Below are 22,988 nucleotides of genomic sequence, written 5' to 3' on the forward strand. Positions count from 1 at the left end.
AGAGAAAGGCAGAGAGAGCATCATTTAAATGGTGATAGATTGAGAGAAAGGTTGATATACAAACACGGTGAGATTGTAAACCACTGGTGTACACAACTGCCCTGCATCACCAGTCATTGAAAGCAAGCATTCAGGGCAGGAAGCAGTTAGGAAGGCAAATGATATGATGGGCTTCATTACAAGAGGATTTGATTACAGGAGCGAAGAAGTCTAACTGCAGCAGTACAGAATCTTGGGTGAGACCAGACCTGGAGTAATTTGTACAGTTTCGGTCTCCTCACCTAAGAAAATCCATACTTGCCATCGAGGGAGTGTAGCAAATGTTCATCAGGTTGATTTCTAGGTTGGCAGATTTGTTGAATGAGGACAGATTGTGTCAACTAGGCCTGTACTTTCTGAAGTTTAAAAGATGAGAGGGGATCTGATTGAAAGTGTTTAACTCTGACAGAGCTGGGCAGGGATGCAGGGATGATGATTCACAAGCAAAGATGGTCCAGCACAACTGGTCATGTTTCAGGATATGGGGTAAGCCATTTCAAACTAAGATGAAGAAATTCTTTTCATTCAGAGGATATTGCGCCTGTGGAATTCGCTACCACAGACAGTTCTGGAGGCAAAGTCACTGAATATATTTAAGAAAGAGACAAGTGGATTTTGAGAAGCTAAAGTTGTCAAGGGGTATGGGGAAAGAGTGGACATGGGCATAGGGATGGACGTCATGATCATGTTGAATGACAGAATGGAATCATTGGACCAAATGGCCTGTTTCTGTTCCTATTTTCTAAGTTTTTATGTCTTAGCCTGTATTTTAGTGCACAAGGTCTTTAGTGCCTAATAAAGGGCAGCAAGTCTTTGCATCTTAGTCTTTTTTTTAGTGCAGAGGCACTTTAGCACTGAGTTACAAGTAGCCAACCTAGGTGGACTAGCTTAGCTTTTTGTACCGATGAAGAGGCAGGTAGTTTGTGGCGGTGGGTTCACTGAAGAGTAAACGTTTCTGTTAGATGGGGTGCGGGGCTGGGTCGTTGGGTGTTGGTGATGGTGGACGTGTGGCTATATTGCACTGTGCTATATCAAGGTCAAACTGAAGCTGAGAGAGCATACATACTGCATGTATTTTCAGTAAATTTCAATGTGTGGAAACTTTTTAAAAATTAGTTCACAGGACGAGGACAACATTGACTACACCAGTGTTTATTGTCCAGAGGGCAGTTAAGAGTCAGCCACATTGCTGTGGGTCTGGAGTCACATGTAGGCTAGACAAGGGTGGCAGTTTCCTTCCCTAAAGAATCAAATGAGCTTTTCCACCAATGGATTCATGGTCTTGGAGTCTTATTTCCAGATTTCTTTATTGAATTCAAATGCCACCATCATAGGATTTGAACCTAGGTCTGCCAGGACATTATACCTGAGTCTCTGGATTACCAGGCCAGTGACAATGCCACTAGGCAATCACCTGCCCAACTGGAGCTAGGGATAATGTTTAAGAACTAAACATGTGTCTATGGATCTTTGGACCATCAGGACCCACATAAGAATGGGAAGCAGAAAATTTATATTAAAGTTATTTCTCCCAAAACTATTGAGATAAAACAGTGTTTGATTCTTAATTTGACAGATAATATTATAATTAGACTTGGATTTGATAGTGATACAGTTATCAAGTGGAATTAGGATGTATTTCCACTCACATCACATGTGGTATATTTGATTGGGGGAATTGAATTATATCTTTATGGATGAACTGAAGTGAAAACTTGGATATTAAAAATTTCCAAAATTTAATCTAAATTCTTTTCAACTCTCGATTCCAAACAGAGGATTGTTTGAAGGTTTGTTTAGCCAAGACTGAAGATGCTTCATATTGAATGGAGTCTAGACCATTGTGCACTTACACTGTCAGTGGATGCCCAGCCTATGTGGCTCTGCCAAAGATGAGTACATTCTAAGTGCAGACATAGGTATTTTAAAACTGCCTTGAAATGAGCAACTTTCAGTTTCCTGCCAAGTGCTGACGAAACCTCAGATTTAATGATTCATTCTGGTTTGGTCATGTGCTTATGCAAGCTGTCTCCAGTTGCAGGAGCAGGAAGTTGAGAATTGTTTAATTCAGCCGATGAAATGAAACAAATCTTATGGTTGGAGAGACTGTAGAGAACAAAGAACAAATTAATGGATGTGGAAATGCCCCTTCCAACTCTGTCGCCTGCTGTCCCTGCCTTTGTGAAGCTGGGGTTGACTGTTGCTTACACTGCCTTTTACTCATTACTTTTTATTTTTGTGTATGTACAGCTCTGGCTCATTCTGCACTACAAACACAAAAGGTTTAGTTACCAGACGGTATTTCTCTTTCTCTGCCTGCTCTGGGCAGCTCTCAGAACTATCCTTTTCTCATTTTATTTCAAAGATTTTGTGCTGGCTAACTCATTTGGCCCCTTTGTTTTCTGGCTACTTTACTGTTTCCCAGTTTGCCTCCAGTTCTTCACCTTAAGTCTGATGAATCTATACTTCACTCAGGTGAGTACTGATGTCTTTGTTTTCTTACCTACAAAAGATTGCCAGTTGTTAAAATGGATGCCTATCAACTTTCTGTTGAAATATGTTTTTCAAGATTTGTTTTCTAAAATTGGTCTGTTGAGTGGGAAGAAATTAAAGTTGTTTTTCAAATACATTTTCTCTCTTTCTCATGACATTTCAAAAACTATCTCGCTCCTGTGAATCGGTTTGTGAGAAAGTTTGTAACTGATCAAGAGACAATAGGCATACAATGAGCAGTGTAACTGGTCTCACTGTGCCGGAGACTACGGGTTAAATCACGAGGCCCACAAAATTTATGCAACATGAGTTTGTGTCTGAAGAAAGTTTGCACTTCAATAGCACCTTTCGCAACACTTCCATAACACTGTGTAGTAAATTAAGCTCTTTTGAAATTCAGTTACTGTAGTAATGTTGGAAATAATGAAGCCAATTTGTGAAGCTCCCACAAACGGCAATGAAATAAATGACCAGATTCTGATTGAATGCCACCAAGAGAGTTAACCTTCTGACTGCAAATAATTGCATGGGATCTTTTGCCAGACAGGACCTGCCAAACATATGTTTAACGCCCCATCTGAAATATGGCATTTCCATTATAGTGCAGTGGAATAACAGTCTAGATTCTGCTCTGAAGTTTCTGGAGTAGGTGTTCAATAATTTTCCAACACAAAGGCCTGACTGATGCCATGAGCTGCAACTGCAGTCTTTCACCAACTGATAATTTCCAAGACTAGAGGTTGGACGGGAGATGGGGTGGGGAAAGCTGCAAGGTAGTCAAGAAGACAAACCCAGGAGACAACCTGCCCAGATCACCCTCTGAATATGAAACATCGTCTATAAATTTATTGATAAATATTTCCAGTCCTTCACCTGTGCTTCTTTCTAAGTTTGTGTCAGATGAAGGTTACCTTGCACTATATCCTCTCTGACTCCACATTTTTCCATGATGTCTCCAAATGAAGCTGCCCTTGTTAGCAGGATAGTGAACAATGATTCAGATGCCCACTGACATATACCATATCAGTCTGCTTTCATACCAACCTCACCCTGCCAGGTATGGATTCTCCAGTTTATTAGTTTTGTTGGTTGTTATGGTGAAAGTACGAGTGTCCGAAAAGTAAGCAAACAGATTTGCATCCCTGACCTTCCTGATTACTGAAGGTAGTAAATGGAGAGAATGTGTGATGTGACCACAGGACTGTAGGATTACAACATATTTCGTACTGATGCTGAGATGCAAAATGACAAGACGTTTGTGGTTTTTGAAAGATTGCATGTAACTAACTGCAAACCATTTCCAGTACTAAAAAAATTAAAAACTGGATTTTCTTTTAATTGGAAAGATAAAGACATGTAGATTGTGAAATTGATAAAGGTGAGGAAGACAGTGCAATAATAAGTTGTATTTAAAAAGCATTTCAAATTAAGAAAACAGCCTGAGGCATTTTCACAGGAACGTAATTAACAGGAGATGGCCAGAAACTTGTTCAGAAAGAGATAGGTTTTAAGGTTAAGTCATAAAAACAAATAGACTGAGAGGTTTAGGGAGGGAATCTAGAGCTTTGAGCCGATGCAGCTAAGACACAGCACTAATGGCAGAGTGAAGGATGTGGTGAGTATGCTACATCAACTCAAACTGGAGAAGCAGAGTTATTTCAGAGGAATGGGGGATGCAGAGGCATGGGGAGAGAGGTGAAGGGGGGAGGTGGTGGGATTTAGAGAGTTTTAGTTTATGGTGGTTGAAGGATGGGGGTTGCTGGCCTGGACAGCATTGATTACAAAAGTATGGTTGAGTGTTTCAAACAGCATATGAGATAAGGCAGGATGAAAGAGGAATGCTGTTACAATTCTGGTAGTCCTGGTGATCTAGGGGATATGGGGTTGGAACTTTAGACCGAGGTCAATAGGATGCTGAAATTGCTAGAAGTCTCAGATGAAGAAACAGTAGCTGGGGATGGATTTGGCTACAGAATAATTGTGGAGAGGCCACTAAATTGCTAAAAGAATAGTGTATAAATGTAGGAAATTGCTGCTGTGACAGAACAAGGCATTAGTGAGACTGCACTTGGTGTACAGTTTTGGTCCCCTTACTTGAGGAGGGATGTAGTTGCATTGGAGGCAGATCAGAGGAGCCTTATTCCAGATTGATTCCAGAGAAGAGAAATTAAGCAGTTTAGGCTTACACTCTGCAGAGTTTACAAGAATGCAAAGTGATCCAATTGAGGTACGTAAGATGTTAAAGGGAATTTACAAAGTAGATGTAGAGCAGATGTTACCCCCTATGAAGCAATTTAAGCTGAAGGTCATAGCTTTAGGTTCTGACGTAGCAGATTTAAAACAGAAATAAAGAGGAATTAAATTCCGTCTAAGGGTCATGAACCGGTGTAAAATTCACTATCTCAGTGGCAGTGGATGCTGGAACACTGAATAATTTAAGGAGAAGATAGACCGATTTTTAATCAGTAATGGGTTATTGGGGAATGGACAAGAAAGTGGAGTTGGGGCTGAAATGAGATCAGCCATGATAGTATCAAATTGCAGAGCAGGGTCAAGGGGTTGAATTTTCTATCCCTGCTCCTAGATCTTAGACAACGGCTCTGATCTTCCCAGTGTTGAAGTGACTCAGTGAGGGGAAGAATATTAATCTCTCAAAGCGAGAATACCTCACTTTTAACAAATTTTCACAGTTCCTGAAACTGCAGGAACACTTCTCTATTTCAAATATTGTATACATGCAGATTATACTCACTGTAGTAACATAATCTCAAACTTCCTGTTGTTTAGACTGAGGCCTACACTGTACTCTGAGAATAATATTTGAAGTCTGGTAGAGGGAATCTGGCACTAATAATGTCATCAATGGTAAACAGACCTGTAAATCTATTTGTTGTACTGTTAGGTAAAGTGGAGAGGAGCACACTTTGTTAAGGGCATGTGTATGCCTGCAAGAAAGGACTACCTAATTTAGAGAATAAAAGATTAATTTGCGCAAGCACAATGTTAAAGAATTTTCAAAGCCCTGTAGCTACATAAAACCAGTCTTTAATAGCTAAAGCTGATCCATGGAAGGAGAAAATATCACAAGAAAGTTATGGCAGGGTTGAGTGATAATGTTGTCTAGATTCAAACTTCCCACATTGTCATTCCTGCCAATAATTGGCAATTGCTACAACAAGGGCTATTAACATAGAAAGAACAAGCTGGGGTCTGCAGTCAGGTATAGAGGATAGTTAGCTTGGATAACTGGTTTGCAATGTAGAGTAAGACCAACAGTGTAGGTTCAATTCCCGCACCATCTGAGGTTACCATGAAGGACTCTCATTCTCAACTACATCTCCTCATGTGAAACATGGTGACCCTCAGGTTAAACCACCACTGGTCATCTCTTCTTAATGAAAGAGTAGTGCTATGATCTGCTAGGACTATGGCGACTTTACTTTTACAAGTATGTCAATATAATTAGAAGACCTGAAGATGTAAGTATGGAACAGGTTGAAAACGCTTGTGAAAATCATTAAAGAGCTTTGGTTTTATAAACAGACTCATATGGTATAAAAGGGTTAAAAAACACTGTGCCTCGGCTGGACTTTTGTGACCAGTTGGGCTATTGCACTTTGGGAAGGATGACAAAGCTCAGAGAATGTGTAGAAGAGATTTACTGGTATGATAGGGGACAGGTTAGACTTCAGTTATGTGGAGACATCAGTGATTGTTCTCATTATGGCAGAAAATGTGAGGGTAAATTGAGTAGAAAGTTATAAAAGGTTTTAAAAGGGAAAACTTGTTGTGAAGACAGATTTAAGGTAAATGTATTTTGGTGGAATATCACTTGGGGAAAGAAAGCAGAAGTTTAAAGTAGGTTTTGGCATTTCTCCAATGTCAAGTGATTTCAGTTCTGTTTTGTGTCTTCTGTAGTCTGTGGCGGACCTGTTTAGCTGCTTAACGTTGAAAATCATTTCTGCAGCTTGAGGACACCTCCCCTAGAGCCACTAGAGCTGGCTACTAATTCTAGTAAGCACGCAACAGTCCAAGTTGTTATTCTTAGAATGAAGTGTTGAACTCTTCCATCAGATAAATTCCCCCAGCACCTTTTGAAAAAGAGTAGGGCTTCTGGTCAGCTGACCAACATTGCTCCCTCAACAAACATCAGATGCAAGTTCACTTATCATTTTTCTCATTATTGTTTGCTACACATTTAAGACTATCTGTGCAATATCATTCATTTCATTTGAAATGCTTCTGGGGATTTTCCAAGTTAAATAATTAATGGCAGATATTCTTGGGGAATTCCACATTCATTGAATTCCATTTTACAACAGTGGTTCTGGTAAATAATATCATTTAATACTGTTGATTACATAGCTATATGTCACAATGGCAAAGGGATTACTGGGAATTTTGGTCTGACATTTCTACTGAAAACAGAACAGGAACCCAAATGAAAACCTTGTCAGAACCTTACTGACAACCAATGGGAGCTCCTAAACTTTAGTCACATGTCCTTGTGTACCTGGTTGCTAGCCTCAATTTCACATTACCCTTAACAGTTGATCAAAGGAGCCTGGCAAAGTAGATGACATTCCATAGGGCAGCTTGTCTTGATGTGAAACCCTTTTCATGGCCATCCTAGGCCATTACAACGTGTACATGAGGTGATAAAACCAGAGATTTATTGGTAAAGCCTTGATACAAACATTGAGACCACACAACCCACAGGCCAAACAAACTCTGAGAGTGGTCTAACTTATTTTGTGAATCAAGTGCGAATACCAAGCTTCATCAGCCTGGTTCAGTAGATAAATTGTCCTCACTGAGTCAGAAAGGCTGTGTACATTATCCAGGCTGTCATGTATAACTGACTAGATGAGAACAGGGAGAGTGGTTTTCTAGTTTTCCACTCATTTGACTGCAATAGATTTAAAAAAATTTTTTACTTCTATGAGAAGGTTATGATCATGATTCAGTGAATGCTTAATTGTTGATGTATCATTACAAAAGACACAGGTAGGTTTCTTGAGTTTCTTAAGAAGAATAGATAGGTTAACTCCAGGAAGGGTAAGAGAGGTAGGCAGCTAGTGCAGGAGTCTTTTGTGGATATACCCATTTCAAACAGGTATGCTGTTTTGGAAAATGTAGGGGGTGATGGATTCTCAGGGGAACGTCGCACGAACAGCCAAGTTTCTGATATTGAGACTGGCTCTAATGCAACGAGGGGTACGTTGGCTTACAAGAGATCAATTGTGTTAGGGGAGTCTGTAGTCCGAGGTACAGATAGACGTTTCTGTGGCCAGCAGAGAAAAAGCAGAATGGTGTGTTGTTTCCCTGGTGCCAGGATCAAGGATGTCTCAGAGAGGGTGCAGAATGTTCTCATGGGGGAGAGGGGCCAGCAGGAGGTCATTGTCCATATTGGAACCAACGTCATAGGAAGGGAAAAGACTGAGATTCTGAAGGGAGATTACAGAGATTTAGGCAGAAATTTAAAAAGGAGGTCCTCAAGGGTAGTAATATGGATTGCTTCCAGTGCTACGAGCTAGTGAAGGCAGGAATAGGAGGATAGAGCAGATGAATGCATGGCTGAGGAGCTGGTGTATGGGAGAAGGATTCACATTTTTGGATCATTGGAATCTCTTTTGGGGCAGAAGTGACCTGTGCAAGAAGGATGGATTGCACCTAAATTGGAAGGGGACTAATATACTGGCAGGGAAATTTGCTAGAACTGCTTGGGAGGATTTAAACTAGTAAGGTGGGGGGGGGGGGGGGACCCAGGGAGATAGTGAGGAATGAGATTGATCTGAGATGGGTACAGCTGAGAACAGAAGTGAGTCAAACAGTCAGGGCAGGTAGGGACAAGGTAGGGCTAATAAATTAAACTGCATTTATTTCAATGCAAGGGGCCTAACTGGGAAGGCAGATGAACTCAGTGCATGGTTAGGAACATGGGAATGGGATATCATAGCAATTACAGAAACATAGCTCAGGGATGGGCAGGACTGGCAGCTTAATGTTCCAGGAAACAAATGCTACAGGAAGGATAGAAAGGGAGGCAAGAGAGGAGGTGGAGTGGCATTTTTGATAAGAGATAGCATTACAACTGTGCTGAGGGAGGATATTCCCGGAAATACATCCAGGGAAGTTATTTGGGTGGAACTGAGAAATAAGAAAGGGATGATTACCTTATTGGGATTGTATTATAGACTCCCCAATAGTCAGAGGGAAATTGAGAAACAAACTTGTAAGGAGATCTCAGCTAACTGTAAGAAAAGTAGTCTAGTTATGGTAGGGGATTTTAACTTTCCAAACATCGACTGGGACTGCCATAGTATTAAAGGTTTAGATGGAGATGAATTTCTTAAGTGCGTACAAGACAATTTTCTGATTCAGTATGTAGATGTATCTACTAGAGAAGGTGCAAAACTTGACCTACTGTTGGGAAATAAGGCAGGGCAGGTGACTGAGTTGTCAGTGGGGGAGCACATTGGGGCCAGCGACCATATTTCTATTCGTTTTAAAATAGTGATGGAAAAGGATAGACCAAATCTAAAAGTTGAAGTTCTAAATTGGAGAAAGGCCAATTTTGATGGTATTAGGCAAGAACTTTCAAAAGCTGATTGGGGGCAGATGTTTGCAGGTAAGGGACAGATGGAAAATGGGAAGCCTTCAGAAATGAGATAACAAGAATCCAGAGAAAGTATATTCCTGTCAGGGTGAAAGGGAAGGCTGGTAGGTATAGGGAATGCTGGATGACTAAAGAAATTGAAGGTTTGGTTAAGAAAAGGAAGTAAGCATATGTCAGGTATAGACAGGATAGATCGAGTGAATCCTTAGAAGAGTATAAGGGAAGTAGGAGTATAATTAAGAGGGAAACAGGAGGGGAAAAACTGGGACATGAGATAGCTTTGGCAAATAGAATTAAGGAGAATCCAAAGGGTCTTTACAAATATATAAAGGACAAAAGGGTAACTAGGGAGAGAATAGAGCCCCTCAAAGATTAGCAAGGCGGCCTTTGTGTGGAGCCACAGAAAATGGGGGAGATACTAAATGAATATTTTGTATCGGTATTTACTGTGGAAAAGGATATGGAAGATATAGACTGTAGGGAAATAGATGGTGACATCTTGCAAAATGTCCAGATTACAGAGGAGGAAGTGCTGGATGTCTTGAAACGTTTAAAGGTGGATAAATCCCCAGGACCTGATCAGGTGTACCCGAGAACTCTGTGGAAAGCTAGAGCAGTGATTACTGGGCCTCTTGCTGAGATATTTGTATCATCGATAGTCACAGGTGAGGTGCCAGAAGACTGGAGGTTGGCAAACGTATGCTACTGTTTAAGAAGGATGGTAAAGACAAGCCAGGGAACTATAGACCAGTGAGCCTGACGTCGGTGGTGGTCAAGTTGTTGGAGGGAATCCTGAGGGACAGGATGTACATGTATTTGGAAAGGCAAGGACTGATTAGGGATAGTCAACATGGCTTTGTGCGTAGGAAATCATGTCTCTCAAACTTGATTGAGTTTTTTTGAAGAGGTAACAAAGAAGATTGATGAGGGCAGAGCAGTAGATGTGATCTATATGGACTTCAGTAAGGCATTCGACAAGGTTCCCCATGGGAGACTGATTAGCAAGGTTAGATCTCACGGAATACAGGGAGAATTAGCCAGTTGGATACAGAACTGGCTCAAAGGTAGAAGACAGAGGGTGGTGGAGAATGGTGGTTTTTCAGACTGGAGGTCTGTGACCAGTGGAGTGCCACAAGGATCGATGCTGGGTCCTCTACTTTTTGTCATTTACATAAATGATTTGGATGCGAGCATAAGAGGTACAGTTTGTAAGTTTGCAGATGACACCAAAATTGGAGGTGTAATGGACAGTGAAGAGAGTTACCTCAGATTACAACAGGATCTGGACCAGATGGGCCAATGGGCTGAGAAGTGGCAGATGGAGTTTAATTCAGATAAATGCGAGGTGCTGCATTTTGAGCAAGCAAATCTTAGCAGGACTTATATACTTAATGGTAAGGTCCTAGGGAGTGTTGCTGAACAAAGAGACCTTGGAGTGCGGGTTCATAGCTCCTTGAAAGTGGAGTCGCAGGTAGATAGGATAGCGAAGAAGGCGTTTGGTATGCTTTCCTTTATTGGTCAGTGTATTGAGTACAGGAGTTGGGAGGTCATGTTGCGGCTGTACAGGACATTGGTTAGGCCACTGTTGGAATATTGTTTGCAATTCTGGTCTCCTTCCTATTGGAAAGATATTGCGAAACTTAAAAAGGTTCAGAAAAGATTTACAAGGATGTTGCCAGGGTTGGAGGATTTGAGCTATAGGGAGAGGCTGTACAGGCTGGGGCTGTTTTCCCTGGAGCATCGGAGGCTGAGGGGTGACCTTATGGAGGTTTACAAAATTATGAGGGGCATGGATAGGATAAATAGACAAAGTCTTTTCCCTGGGGCCGGGGAGTCTAGAACTAGAGGGCATAGGTTTAGGGTGAGAAGGGAAAGATATAAAAGAGACCTCAGGGGCTACTTTTTCACGCGGAGGGTGGTACGTGTATGGAATGAGCTGCCAGAGGATGTGGTGGAGGCTGGTACAATTGCAACATTTAAGAGGCATTTGGATGGGTATATGAATAGGAAGGGTTTGGAGGGATATGAGCCGGGTGCTGGCACATGGGACTAGATTGGGTTGGGATATCTGGTCGGCATGGACAGTGTGGACCGAAGGGTCTGTTTCCATGCTGTACATCTCTATGACTCTATGACTCTAAGAGAATAACTTTGACGAAGGGTCAGTTAGACTCGAAACGTCAGCCCTTTTCTCTCCTTACAGATGCTACCAGACCTGCTGAGATTTTCCAGCATTTTCTCTTTTGGTTTCACATTCCAACATCCGCAGTAATTTGCTTTTGTAGAGAATAACAATTGTTGTAATTAACATGATTCAGAAAAATAAGAAAATGTTCCTCTTTCACAGACATACTCAGAGTTCACACAAAAGTAAATGATCGAGCAACAGAATTAGGTTAAGCAATATAAGGTCAAGTAAAATAAAATGGAATATAAAGAACATTAACAATAATTTTAAAAATCTTGAAGATCAGTGACTTGGCTGACTTCATGTTGAGCTCGGATGTCCTTCTGAAGTCAGCATCAGGGTGGTTTAGAAAAGATGTCGTCAAATGATTTATCTGGTTGTTTGAAGATAACAGTTTCTGGGTTGAGTGCTTTTTAAAAAATCTGTTTCGGCACACTTAGAGTCAAAAAAATAGCAAGCAGGGTGAGAAATTTTCAAGTTATAAGGAGAAAGAAAGTTCCATAGAATCATGATTTGGAGATGCCGGTGTTGGACTGGGGTGTACAAAGTTAAAAATCACACAACACCAGGTTATAGTCCAACAGGTTTAATTGGAAAGCTAGTGTGCTTCCAATTAAACCTGCTGGACTATAACCTGGCGTTGTGCGATTTTTAACTCCATAGAATCATATCATCATAGAGATGTACAGTATGGAAACAGAATCTTTGGTCTAACTGTTCCATGCCGAACAGATATCTCAAATTAATCTAGTCCCATTTGCCAGCACTTGGCCCATATCTCTCTAAACCCTTCCTATTCATATATGCATACAGATGCTTTTTAAAAGTTGTAATTGTACCAGTCACCACTACTTCCTCTGGCAGCTCATTTCATATACGCACCATCCCCTGTGTGAAAAAGTTGATCCTTAGGTCCCTTTTAAATCTTTCCCCTCTCACCCTAAACCTGGACTTCCCCAACCAGGAAAAATATCTTGTCTATTTACTCTGTCCATGCCCCTCATGATTTTATAAACCTCTGTAAGATCACCCCTCAGCCTCTGACCTTCCAGGAAAAACAGCTCCAGCCTATTCAGCCTCTCCCTATAGTTCAAACCCTCAAAACCTGGCAACATCCTTGTAAATCTTTTCTGAATCCTTTCATGTTTCACAACATCCTTCTGATAGGTGGGAGACCATAATTGTACACCATATTCCAAAAGTGGTCAAACCAATGTCCTATACATCCGCAACATGACCTCCCACCTGCTATACTAAATGCTCTGACCAATGAAGGAAAGCATAATAAATGCCTTCTTCATTACCCTATCGACCTGAGATTCCACTTTCAAGGAAAATGAATGCACTCCAAGGTGTCTTTGTTCATCAACACTCCCCAGGACCTTACCATTAAGTGTATAAGTCCTGCCCTGATTTGCCTTTACAAAATGCAGCACTTCACATTTATCTAGATTAAACTCCATCTGCCACTCCTTAGCCCATTGGCCCATCTGATCAAGATTCCATTGCACTCTGATTTGGCCTTCTTCACTGTCCACTACACCTCCAATTTTGGTGTCATCTGCAAACTTACTAACTATGCCTCCTATATTCACATTCAAATTGTTTATATAAATGATGAAAAGCAGTGAACCCAGCACTGATCCTGGTGGCACACACTGGTCACAGACCTCCAGTCTGAAAAGCAATCCATGATTTCCCATACACAAAGCCATTTTGACTCTGCCTAATCAGTCTTTGCCCAACCAAATCCATATAAATCCTGTCCCTCAGGATTCCAACAACTTGCTCACCATCGATGTCAGGCTCACTGGTCCATAGTTCCCTAGCTTGTCCTTACCACCTTTCTTAAATAGTGGCACCATGTTAACCAACCTCCAATTTTCTGGCACCTCACCTTTCACTATCGATGATCCAAATATCTCAGCAAGGGGCCAGCAATCACTTCTCTAGTTTCCCACAGAGTTCTAGGATCAAGTCCTGGGGATTTATCTACCTTTATGTATTTCAAGACAGCCAACACCTACTCCTCTATAATATGGACATTCTTCAAGATGTCATCATCTATTTCTCCACATTCTCTATCTTCTATGTCCTTCTCCACAGTAAACACTGATGCAAAGTACTTGTTTAGTATCTTCCCCATCTCCTGCAGTTTTACACATAGGCTGCCTTGCTGATCTTTGGAGTCCTATTCTCTCCTTAGTTACCCTTTTGTCGTTAATGTATTTATAAAATCCCTTTGGATTCTCCTTAACTTTTTTAATGCAAGAGGCCTAACAGGCTAACTTCTCCCCAATCAACTTTTAAAAGTTCTTGCTTAGTACCATCAAAATTGGCCTTCCTCCAAATTAGAATTTCAACTTTTAGATCTGGTCTATCCTTTTCCATCATTATTTAAAACTAATAGAATTATGGTCACTGGCCCCAAAGTGCTCTCCCACTGACACCTCAGTTACTTGCCCTGCCTTATTTCCCAAGTGTAGGTCAGGTTTTCCACCTTCTGTAGTATGTACATCCACATAGTGTATCAGAAAACTTTCTTGTACACACGTAACAGATTCCTCTCCATCTAAACCCTTAACACAATGGCAGTACCAGACTATGTTCAGAAAGTTAAAATCCCCTGCCATAACCACCCTGCTATTCAGGTAACTGAGGTCTCCTGACAAATTTGTTCCTCAATTTTCTGCTGACTACTGGGGGGATCTATAGTACCATCCCGATAAGGTGATCATCAGTTTCTTATTTCTCAGTTCCACCCAAATAACTTCCCTGGACATGTTCCGAGAAATATCCTCCCTAAGTACAGGAGGATATTTCTCAGAATATCCTTTATCAGAAATGTGACTCCCCTTCCTTTCTTTCTATCCTTCGTATTACATTTGTATCCTGTAACATTAAGCTGCCAGTCCTGTCCATCCCTGAGTCATGTCTCTGTAAGTGTTATGATATTTTAGTCCCATGTTCCCAACCATGCCCTGAGCTCATCTGCCTTCCCTGTTAGGCCTCTTGCATTGAAATAAATGCAGTTTAATTTACCTTGTTCTCTGCTTTGTCCCTGCCTGTCCTGTCTATTTAATTTGCTGCCTTTCCCAATAGTCCCAGTCTCAGACTGGTCTCTTTCCTCACTACCTCCCTGGGTCCTACCCCACCACCTTACTAGTTTAAATCCTCCTGAGCAGCTCTAGCAAATCTCCTTGCCAGTAAATTAGTCCCTTTCCAATTCAGGTGCAATTCGTCCTTCTTGTACAGGTCACTTCTATCCCAGAAGAAATTCCAATGATTCAACAATGTGAACCCTTCTCCCCTGCACCAGCTTCTCAGCCAATCATTTATCAGTTCTATCATCCTCTTCCCATCCTCACTAGCTTGTAGCACCAGGAGTAATCCAGATATTATTATCCTTGAGGACCTCCTTTTTAAAATTTCTGCCTTTGCAGAGAAAACAAGTTATGAAATAAAGGAGTAACTAACTTGTCACATGCCCCTCTCTCCAACTACTCAGTTACCCCAAATATGATAGTTGTACATTGAATTCCAGCTGTGCGGTTTACAGGATTAGATGAAGATTTGATAAATTCCTTCCATAGCAGGCATTCCATTGTCCAATTTGTTAAGTCTAATGTAGAGATAAAGTACAGCTGATCCTGGAGATCTGAAATAGCAACAGAAAGTGCTGAAAAAACTCAACAAGTCCAGCAGCATCTCTGGAGAGAGAAACAGAGTTAACATTTAAATTCCAGTATGACTTTTCTTCAGAACTGTGTCTAATATTTAGCCCTCCACCATGACATCCCTCATAGCTGATTCCAGCCCCATATTATCGTGCGCCATTCCTGAATAATTCCTCACTCAGTACATGTCCATTGAAAGACTGGCATCACTTGTGCCTGTGCTATCTTTAAAAGCCCACTGTGCACCTAGTCAAACACTATCAGTCTAGAGCTGCCCTGCATGGTTTTTGACATCTGCCCTCAACCTGGAAAAATTGTCCACTTTCCAGCCAGGAACCCAGAGGTCCTGCTGCATGAGGTAATGCAGAGGCTGGACTTCCTCTTCCCTGGGGACTGGCAGTAGAGATCACATGCAGATTATGTCAGCCTGGTCTGAGTTTACCACCTGGGTTAATGCAGTGTCAGCTATCTGGGGAAACGTCCAACAGTGTGAGAAAAAAAGCTAATGACCTTATCCATCTCACCAGGTTAAGTATCTTCTCTTCAATGTTCTGCAACAGTCGAGTTCTGCAACTGCACCCACTTGCCACCAAAGGCTGTGCTCTACCACTCTCACCATTGCCTGCAACATTTTTCGTCCCTTGCTCTCACCCACCCAACCCTGACACCACTAACACTGCATGTCATCTGCAATGTCTACTCATTCACTCAAGCATGTCACTTCCTTACCTGCCCCAAAGGTGACAGCTATGACACACTTACTTTCAACTCTCTTAAGACCTGCCTATCTCGTTCTAAGATGAAAACAGCTCACAATATGGCAGAATGGGTCACGGTGGGCATTGTGCTGCCCGACATTTATCTCTTCCTTATGTAGATAGGATCCTGACTCTGATGAGCTTAGCAGTTGTGTCACTAATACCAAGTTCCTGCACTGGTGTCTGAGTCTTCCCTTGACTTACTGTGCTGGGTGCAAAGCTTATCTCCTTTGACTTGTTTGACTGTAAGATCATAAAAAATAGGAACAGGAGTGGGCTATTTGGCCCCTTAACCTTGCTCTGCCATTCAATAGAATCATAGCTGATCCAACACCCCTCACATCCACTTTCCTGCCTTTCCCATCACCCTTGATTCCCCTACTGAACAAGAATCTATCTATCTCAGCCTTAAGTATATACAAGGACTCTGCTCACACAGCTGTCTGGGACAAGGAGTTCCAAACACTCTCAACCCTCTGAGAGAAGAAATTCCTGCTTGCTTCCCTTAATCCTGAGGCCTATACCCTCTGTTTCTCATGAGGGGAAATATCCTCTAAGCCTTTACCCTGTCAAGTCATTAAGAATCCTAAACAGTTCAATGAGACCACCTCTCATTCTTCTAAATGCCAGTGAGTAAACCTGTTTAATCCCTGTGTTCATAAGACAATTCCTCCATATCAGGGAATCATCTTTGTAAACCTTCTCTGAACTGCCTCCACAAAATAATATCTTTTCCTTAAAGAAAGGATGTTGCCAGGGTTGGAGGATCTGAGCTATACGGAGAGGCTGGACAGGCTGGGGATTTTATCCCTGGACGGTTGGAGGCTGAGGGGAGACCTTATAGAGGTTTACAAAATTATGAGGGGCATGGATAGGGTAAATAGACAAAGCGTTTTCCCTGGAGTTGGGGAGTCCAGAACTAGAGGGCATAGATTTAGAATGAGAGGGGAAAGATATAAAAGAGACCTAAGGGGCAACCTTTTCACGCAGAGGTGGTATGTGTATGGAATGAGCTGCCAGAGGATGTAGTGGAGGCTGGTACAATTGCAACATTTAAGAGGCATTTGGATGGGTATATGAATAGGAAGGATTTGGAGGGATATGGGATGGGTGCTGACAGGTGGGACTACATTTGGTTGGGATATCTGGTTGGCATGGATGGGTTGGACCGAAGGTTCTGTTTCCTTGCTGTACATCTCTATGACTCTCTGACTCTAAGTGGACCAAAACTGCTCACAGTACTCCAGATATGGTTTCACCAGAACCTTGTGCAGTTGCAGTAAGATTTCCCTACTCTGATAGTCTAACCTTTTTGAAATAAGGGCCAACATTCCCTTAGCCTTCCTGATTATCTGCTGCACTTGAGTGCTAGGTTTCTGTGTTTCATACACAAATGCCTCCAATTCACCTTGTGTTTCAACTTTTTACAGTTTCTCTCTGGTTACCTGATACTCTTCTTCTGTTCTCCCTTCCAAAATGAATAACTTTATATTTTTCCACATTATATTCCATTCACTAACTTGCTGCCTAGACAGATAACCTAGCAATATCTCTCTGTAACTTGCTTGTATCTCTCTCACAACCTGCCTTTCCACCTGTAAATGCGTCTTCTTCAAATTTGGCAACAGTACATTCACTTGCTTCCTCAAAGTCATTAATATATATTCTAAATAGTTGACATTTCAGCACTGATCCCTGTGGAACCATACTGGTTCCAGGTCATCAACCTCAAAAAGAACCCCTTATCCCCATTATCTGTTTTATGTCCATTAGTCAATTCTCTGTCTATGCTAATATACTACTTTCAATACTATGGAATATTTATCTTATAACTTAACTTTTTGTGATGAATGTTAGCCAATGCCTTCTGGAGTCTAAATACAACACGTCTACTGGTTACCCTCGATCCACTCTGATTCAGACTTCGTCAAAATCTCTAATAAATTAGTCAGACATGATTTCCCTTTCATGAAGCCATGCCTGATCTGCTTGATTAGATTATGATTTGCCAAATGTTCAGCTAATGCTTCCTTAGTAAGGAAACCTTTTCCAAAACGTTTCCAACAATAGATGTTAGGCTAATCAGCCTATAATTCCACACTTTTCAGCTTCTTCCCTTTTTGAAGAGGAGTGTCACTCTCTTAGAACCTTTCCTCCTTACTGGTTTACATTTTTCCTTAAATGTTTGCCATTGCTTGCTTACTGTCATTCCTGCTAATCTAACCACTTTAGCTAACACTATCCTTATTTCATTGTAATTCTCTTTATTTCAGTTGAACACAATTGTTTTCGACCCTTGTTTCTCACTCTCAAACGGAATATTAAAATCTATCATGTTATCAGAGAATCCATGCAGTGTGGAAAACAGGCCCTTTGGCCCAGCGTCCACACTGACCCACCGAAGAGTAACCCATTCAGACCGATTCCCTACTACTCTACATTTACCCCTGACTAACCTACAGATCCCTGAACACTATGGGCAACTTAGCATGACCAATTTACTTAACTTGTACATGTTTGGATTGTGGAAGGAAACTGGAGCACCCAGAGGAAATCCACGCGGACATGGGGAGAATGTGCAAACTCCATACAGTCGCCTGAGGCTAGAATCGAACGAGGGTCCCTGGCTCTGTGAGGCAACAGTGCTAACCACTGAGCCACTGTGCCACCCTAGATCACTACTTTCTAGGGGAAATTTTACTCTGAGGTTATTTATTAAACCTGCCCCATTACTCATCACCGGATCTGAGGCAGACTGCTCGCTGGCTGGCCCCATGACATACCGCTCGAGAAACTACACCTAATACATTCCATGAATTTTTTGTTATAGCCAAATTTTCCAATTCAATTAACACAATCAACATGAAGATTAAAGTCACCTATAATTATTACGCTATACTTTTTACATGCTCCTTCTATTTATTGTTTTATAGACTTTCCTACAGAGTGGCTACTGTTTGGAGGACTCTGTACATTACTGTTACCACTGTCTTCTTTCCCTTGCTGTTTTATATCTACCCAAATCCACATCTTCTGAGCCTAGATTGTCCTTCACAAGTCATTTCATTTCTTATTAACAGTGTTATGCCACCATCTTTTCCATCCCTCCTGTCTCTCTGAAAGGTTAAATATCTCCCAGTGTTAAGTGCCTAGTTTTGATCTCCTTGTAATCATGTTTCTGTAATGACTATGAGATAATATTCATTTACTTGAATTTGGGCCATCAGTTTACCTACCTTATTCTGAATTCTATTTGAGGTCTGCTGACAACCATGGCACGGCAAGATTAAAGTAATGTAAGGCAGAAGTGGGTACTGCAGATGCTGGAGATTAGAGTGGTGCTGGAAAAGCGCAGCAGGTCAGGCAGTATCCGAGGAGCAGGAAAATCGATGTTTCGGGCAAAAGCCCTTCATCAGGAAATTTCCTGCTCTTCGATTGTTGCCCGACCTGCTGTGCTTTTCCAGCACCACTCTTAAAGTAATATGAGCCCAGTATCTCAGGCTGAGGGGTAAAGTGCCCAAAGGCACGGCAAATCATATCAATGTTTAGCAAGGATATTGTGAGCATCCAGGCAAGCTGAGAGTGAGTGAGCTCTATGACAGCAAGTGAAGAGCCTAGGGATGCAGCTTGGTCCACTCTGTGCACTGGGTGCATGTCCCTGAGTGCACAGTGCCCTTGCTTCACCATTACAATAACAGTTGCTGGTGCAGCATTCAAATATAAAAGTGTACTACAAGTGGATCAGAGATGTACCATGATGCTTCTTGGAGGCTGGCACATGTCAGACGCCAATATTCATGAACATGGGGCACATATAGCCAGTGACCAAGTAGCATGCTCTGAGCTGTTGTGGCCCAGTGTCCAATATGAGGCCCTTTGGAGTAATTGGTAATCTGAAGTCACCAGGTGCCCACTCCTACTTTCAGGTCATGATTTCTTGACATCTAGTTTGTTTGATGTGTTAGGAAGATAGTAAGCTGAATATTAATAAGGTGGTTTGTGGCTTTAATAAGCTGTAATCTGCTTAAATGGGAACTTGCTGCTGCCTAAAGAGAAGCTCACCATGCCGCTCAACAAAAGCATAGAAGATGAAGCGAATGCACCTACCACCGAGATAGCCTTTGCTGGATTTCAAAATCTCAACATTGTCCACATTATTCACATCTTTGTAAGATTCTGTCTCTAGTTTCCATTTCAATGGATTTGGAATTAGAATGTGATGCTTAATGCATGGCCATCTTTGACTGTGATTCCAAGTAATTGAAATGGGGTTTGAGACCACAAGACATAGGAGCAGAAGTTAGGCCACTTAATCATGGCTGATAAGTTTCTCATCCTCATTCTCCTGCTTTCTTGCAGTAACCCTTGATCCCCTTGATATTCAAGAACCTATCTTTCTCAGACTTAAATATTCTCAATGACCCGGCCTCCGCAGACTTCTATGGTAATTAATTCCATAGATTCACCACTCTTTGGCTAAAGAAGTTTCTCCTCATCTCCGTTCTAAAAGGTCTTCCCTTTACTGTAAGGCTGTATCCTTGGGTCCTAGTCTCTCCTACTGATGGAAACATCGTTCCAAAATCTACTCTGTCGAGGCCATTCAGTGTTCGGTATGTTTCAATTAGATCCCCCTCATCCTTCTAAACTCCATCGAGTATAAACCCAGAGTCCTCAAACCTTGCTCATTTGTTTAGCTTTTCATTCCTGGGACCATTCCCGTGAACGTCCTCTGAAGACACTCCAGGGCCAGTACATCCTTCCTGAGATATGGGAAAATGAGGACTGCAGATGCTGGAGATCAGAGTTGAGAGTGTGGTGCTGGAAAAGCACAGCAGGTCAGGCAGCATCCGTGGAGCAGGAGAATTGATGTTTTGGGCAAAAGCCCTCCATACTCCAAATGTGGTCTGACCAGAACTTTATGGAGCCTCAGAAGTACATTTCTACTTTTATATTCATAGAATCCCTCCAGTTGGAAAGAGGCAATTCAGCCCATCATGTATGCACAAACCCTTTAAAGAGCATCTTACACTCTCCGAGTAACCCTGCATTTCCCATGGCTATCCCCCTGAACCTGCACATCTTTGAACTGTGGGAGGAAACCCATGTGTTAGTGAAGTAGGATTTAAAACTTCTGATTGCAGTCACAAGAGTGCTAACCGTAAAGTCAACACTGACTATCATTACCGAGTCTTCAGAAAATCTACCCATAACTTTGAAACATGAAGCACAGTTTTACTAAAATGGTTGCAGTATCAGGATAGTTTAGACAATCCAGTCATTGTTTTAATGGTCTCTCTAAAAGATCAGTTGTTGATTTGTACCCATCAAAGCATGATTTCATAATATCATGCAATGCTGAGGGAATCATGATCACCATTGGGGTCCTTCACAGTTGAGGATGACTCTCTTCCAATCTCAGGGTGAGTCTGTAGGTGGCTGTACAGACCGATGCAGCTACTGCAGACTTTGTTCCACTTGGGTAGAAGGTGGTTGAGGGAAAGGCTGGGTGTGGTGTTAGTGTGGCAGCATGTTCCTTTCATTATTTTTGCCTGGCTTTTTGCCGAGACTTGCCTGCTTTTTCCTGACGGCAAGTCTCGAGATGTTTGATGCTCTTCCTCCACTTTGGACAGTCTTGGACCAGTGATTCCCAGCTGATGGTGGGAATGCTGCATTTCAACAGTTAGGCCTTGAAGCATTTCCTCTGTCCAGCTGGGGATTGACTGCTGTTTTGAAGGAATGCTGAGGGAATACTGCACAGTTGCAGATACTATTTTTTTGGATGAAATGTTAAAATGAAGTCCTGACTGCCCTCTCAGCTGAATGCAAAATAAGTAATCTGTTCATTTATTGAATCAACTAGTTTGTGGAATTTAATACAAAATTTGTTCCACATGATTCAGTATTGACTATATTTCAAATATATAAAACATGCAAAGAGCTCTGCAATGCCCTGTCTTGAGAGGCACTATATAAACAAAAGTCTTTCTTTACAGTCTGATTAAAGATTGAGGTCTTGTTTGAGTATTTCCTGGGTAAACATGAACTGAAATTATTTAAGTGACTGAATTAACCTATTCAAACTGCTTCATGCTAATCCTTCTTTACAAAGGATATTTTGTGTTCCTTGCCATACTAATTCAGTTCAGGCAATTCAAATCTGAAAATAAAGCAGAATGAGAAACTGAAGTGAAAGAACAAAAAGACAAGTTTTTCAGGAGAGTTCCTGCACAGAACAGGAGCACTTGACAGGAAATGGGCAGAAATTTGTGGGTAATATAGAGATGATTTCTTGAGGCTCAGAAAACATAAAGGATTTGTATTTCTAAAGTACTTTTCACAACCACAGGACATCTTAATCTATTTTCCCTCTAATTTTTACTGCCGCTGCACAGACTGAGGTTGGTGCAGGGCAGCAACTTCCGGGACGGGCAGTCAAAGTGTCAGCATGCACAGAACCATACAGCATCAAGGAACTTTGCAGCCAATTCATTTCTTCTGAATTATAGTCACTGCCTTACTGAAGGGAAATGATGCAGCCAACTTACAGTGAGTTCCCACAAATACCAACCTGATAATGACCAGATAAGGTTTTCTAAGGGATGCTGTTTGAGAGAATAAATTTTGAGTCGGAAACAAGGAAGACTTCAGCTCAGTGGCTAGCACTACTGCCTCGCAGCACCAGGGGCCTAGGTTCAATTCCAGCCTTGGGTGACTCTCTGTGTGGAGTTTGTATGTTCTCCCTGTGTCTGTGTGGGTTTCCTCCCAAAGATGTGCAGATTCAGGGGGTTGGCTATTCGAAATGTAGAGTGCTCTTTGAAGGATTGGTGTTTACCTGATGGGCTGAATGGCCTCTTTCCACACTATAGAGATTCTATAAACTCCCCTGTTTTTCATAAAAATAATGCCATAGCATCTTTTACATTTACCTGAGTGAGCAGATGAGACCTTGGTTTACTGACTCATGCAGAGAAATAATTTTACGCAGGGAGTGTCGTAGATGAGATCTAGACTTGTGAGTGAACACACCCAGGCTTCATTGAACATCACTATATACAGACTTGTTAAGCAAAGATAATTTATTTGAAGTTGTACAAAACCAAGCTCCAGTTCCATGTGATTTGACATCTCTATAACAGCTCTAATACACCACAGCATTGGTAACTACATGCAGAGTAATGCTATAATTCTCTTTGCTGTGTATAGTTAGGAGCTGC

The 22,988-nt window shown here is 41.6% G+C and overlaps 1 protein-coding gene across 1 annotated transcript in view; it reads left to right on the forward strand.

The window, feature by feature from the left end:
- Window positions 1–2,105: 2,105 nt before the first annotated feature.
- The window catches only part of LOC140464472 (G protein-coupled receptor 137Ba-like), a 63,760-nt gene continuing 42,877 nt past the window's right edge, over window positions 2,106–22,988 (forward strand). Inside the window, exon 1 of the mRNA XM_072559563.1 lies at window positions 2,106–2,514. Within this exon, the coding sequence (XP_072415664.1) occupies window positions 2,170–2,514 (345 nt within the window). The 5' untranslated portion in view covers window positions 2,106–2,169. The remainder of the gene's footprint in view (window positions 2,515–22,988) is intronic.

Source organism: Chiloscyllium punctatum, chromosome 3, assembly GCF_047496795.1.
Source record: "Chiloscyllium punctatum isolate Juve2018m chromosome 3, sChiPun1.3, whole genome shotgun sequence".
Taxonomy (NCBI): Eukaryota; Metazoa; Chordata; class Chondrichthyes; order Orectolobiformes; family Hemiscylliidae; genus Chiloscyllium; species Chiloscyllium punctatum.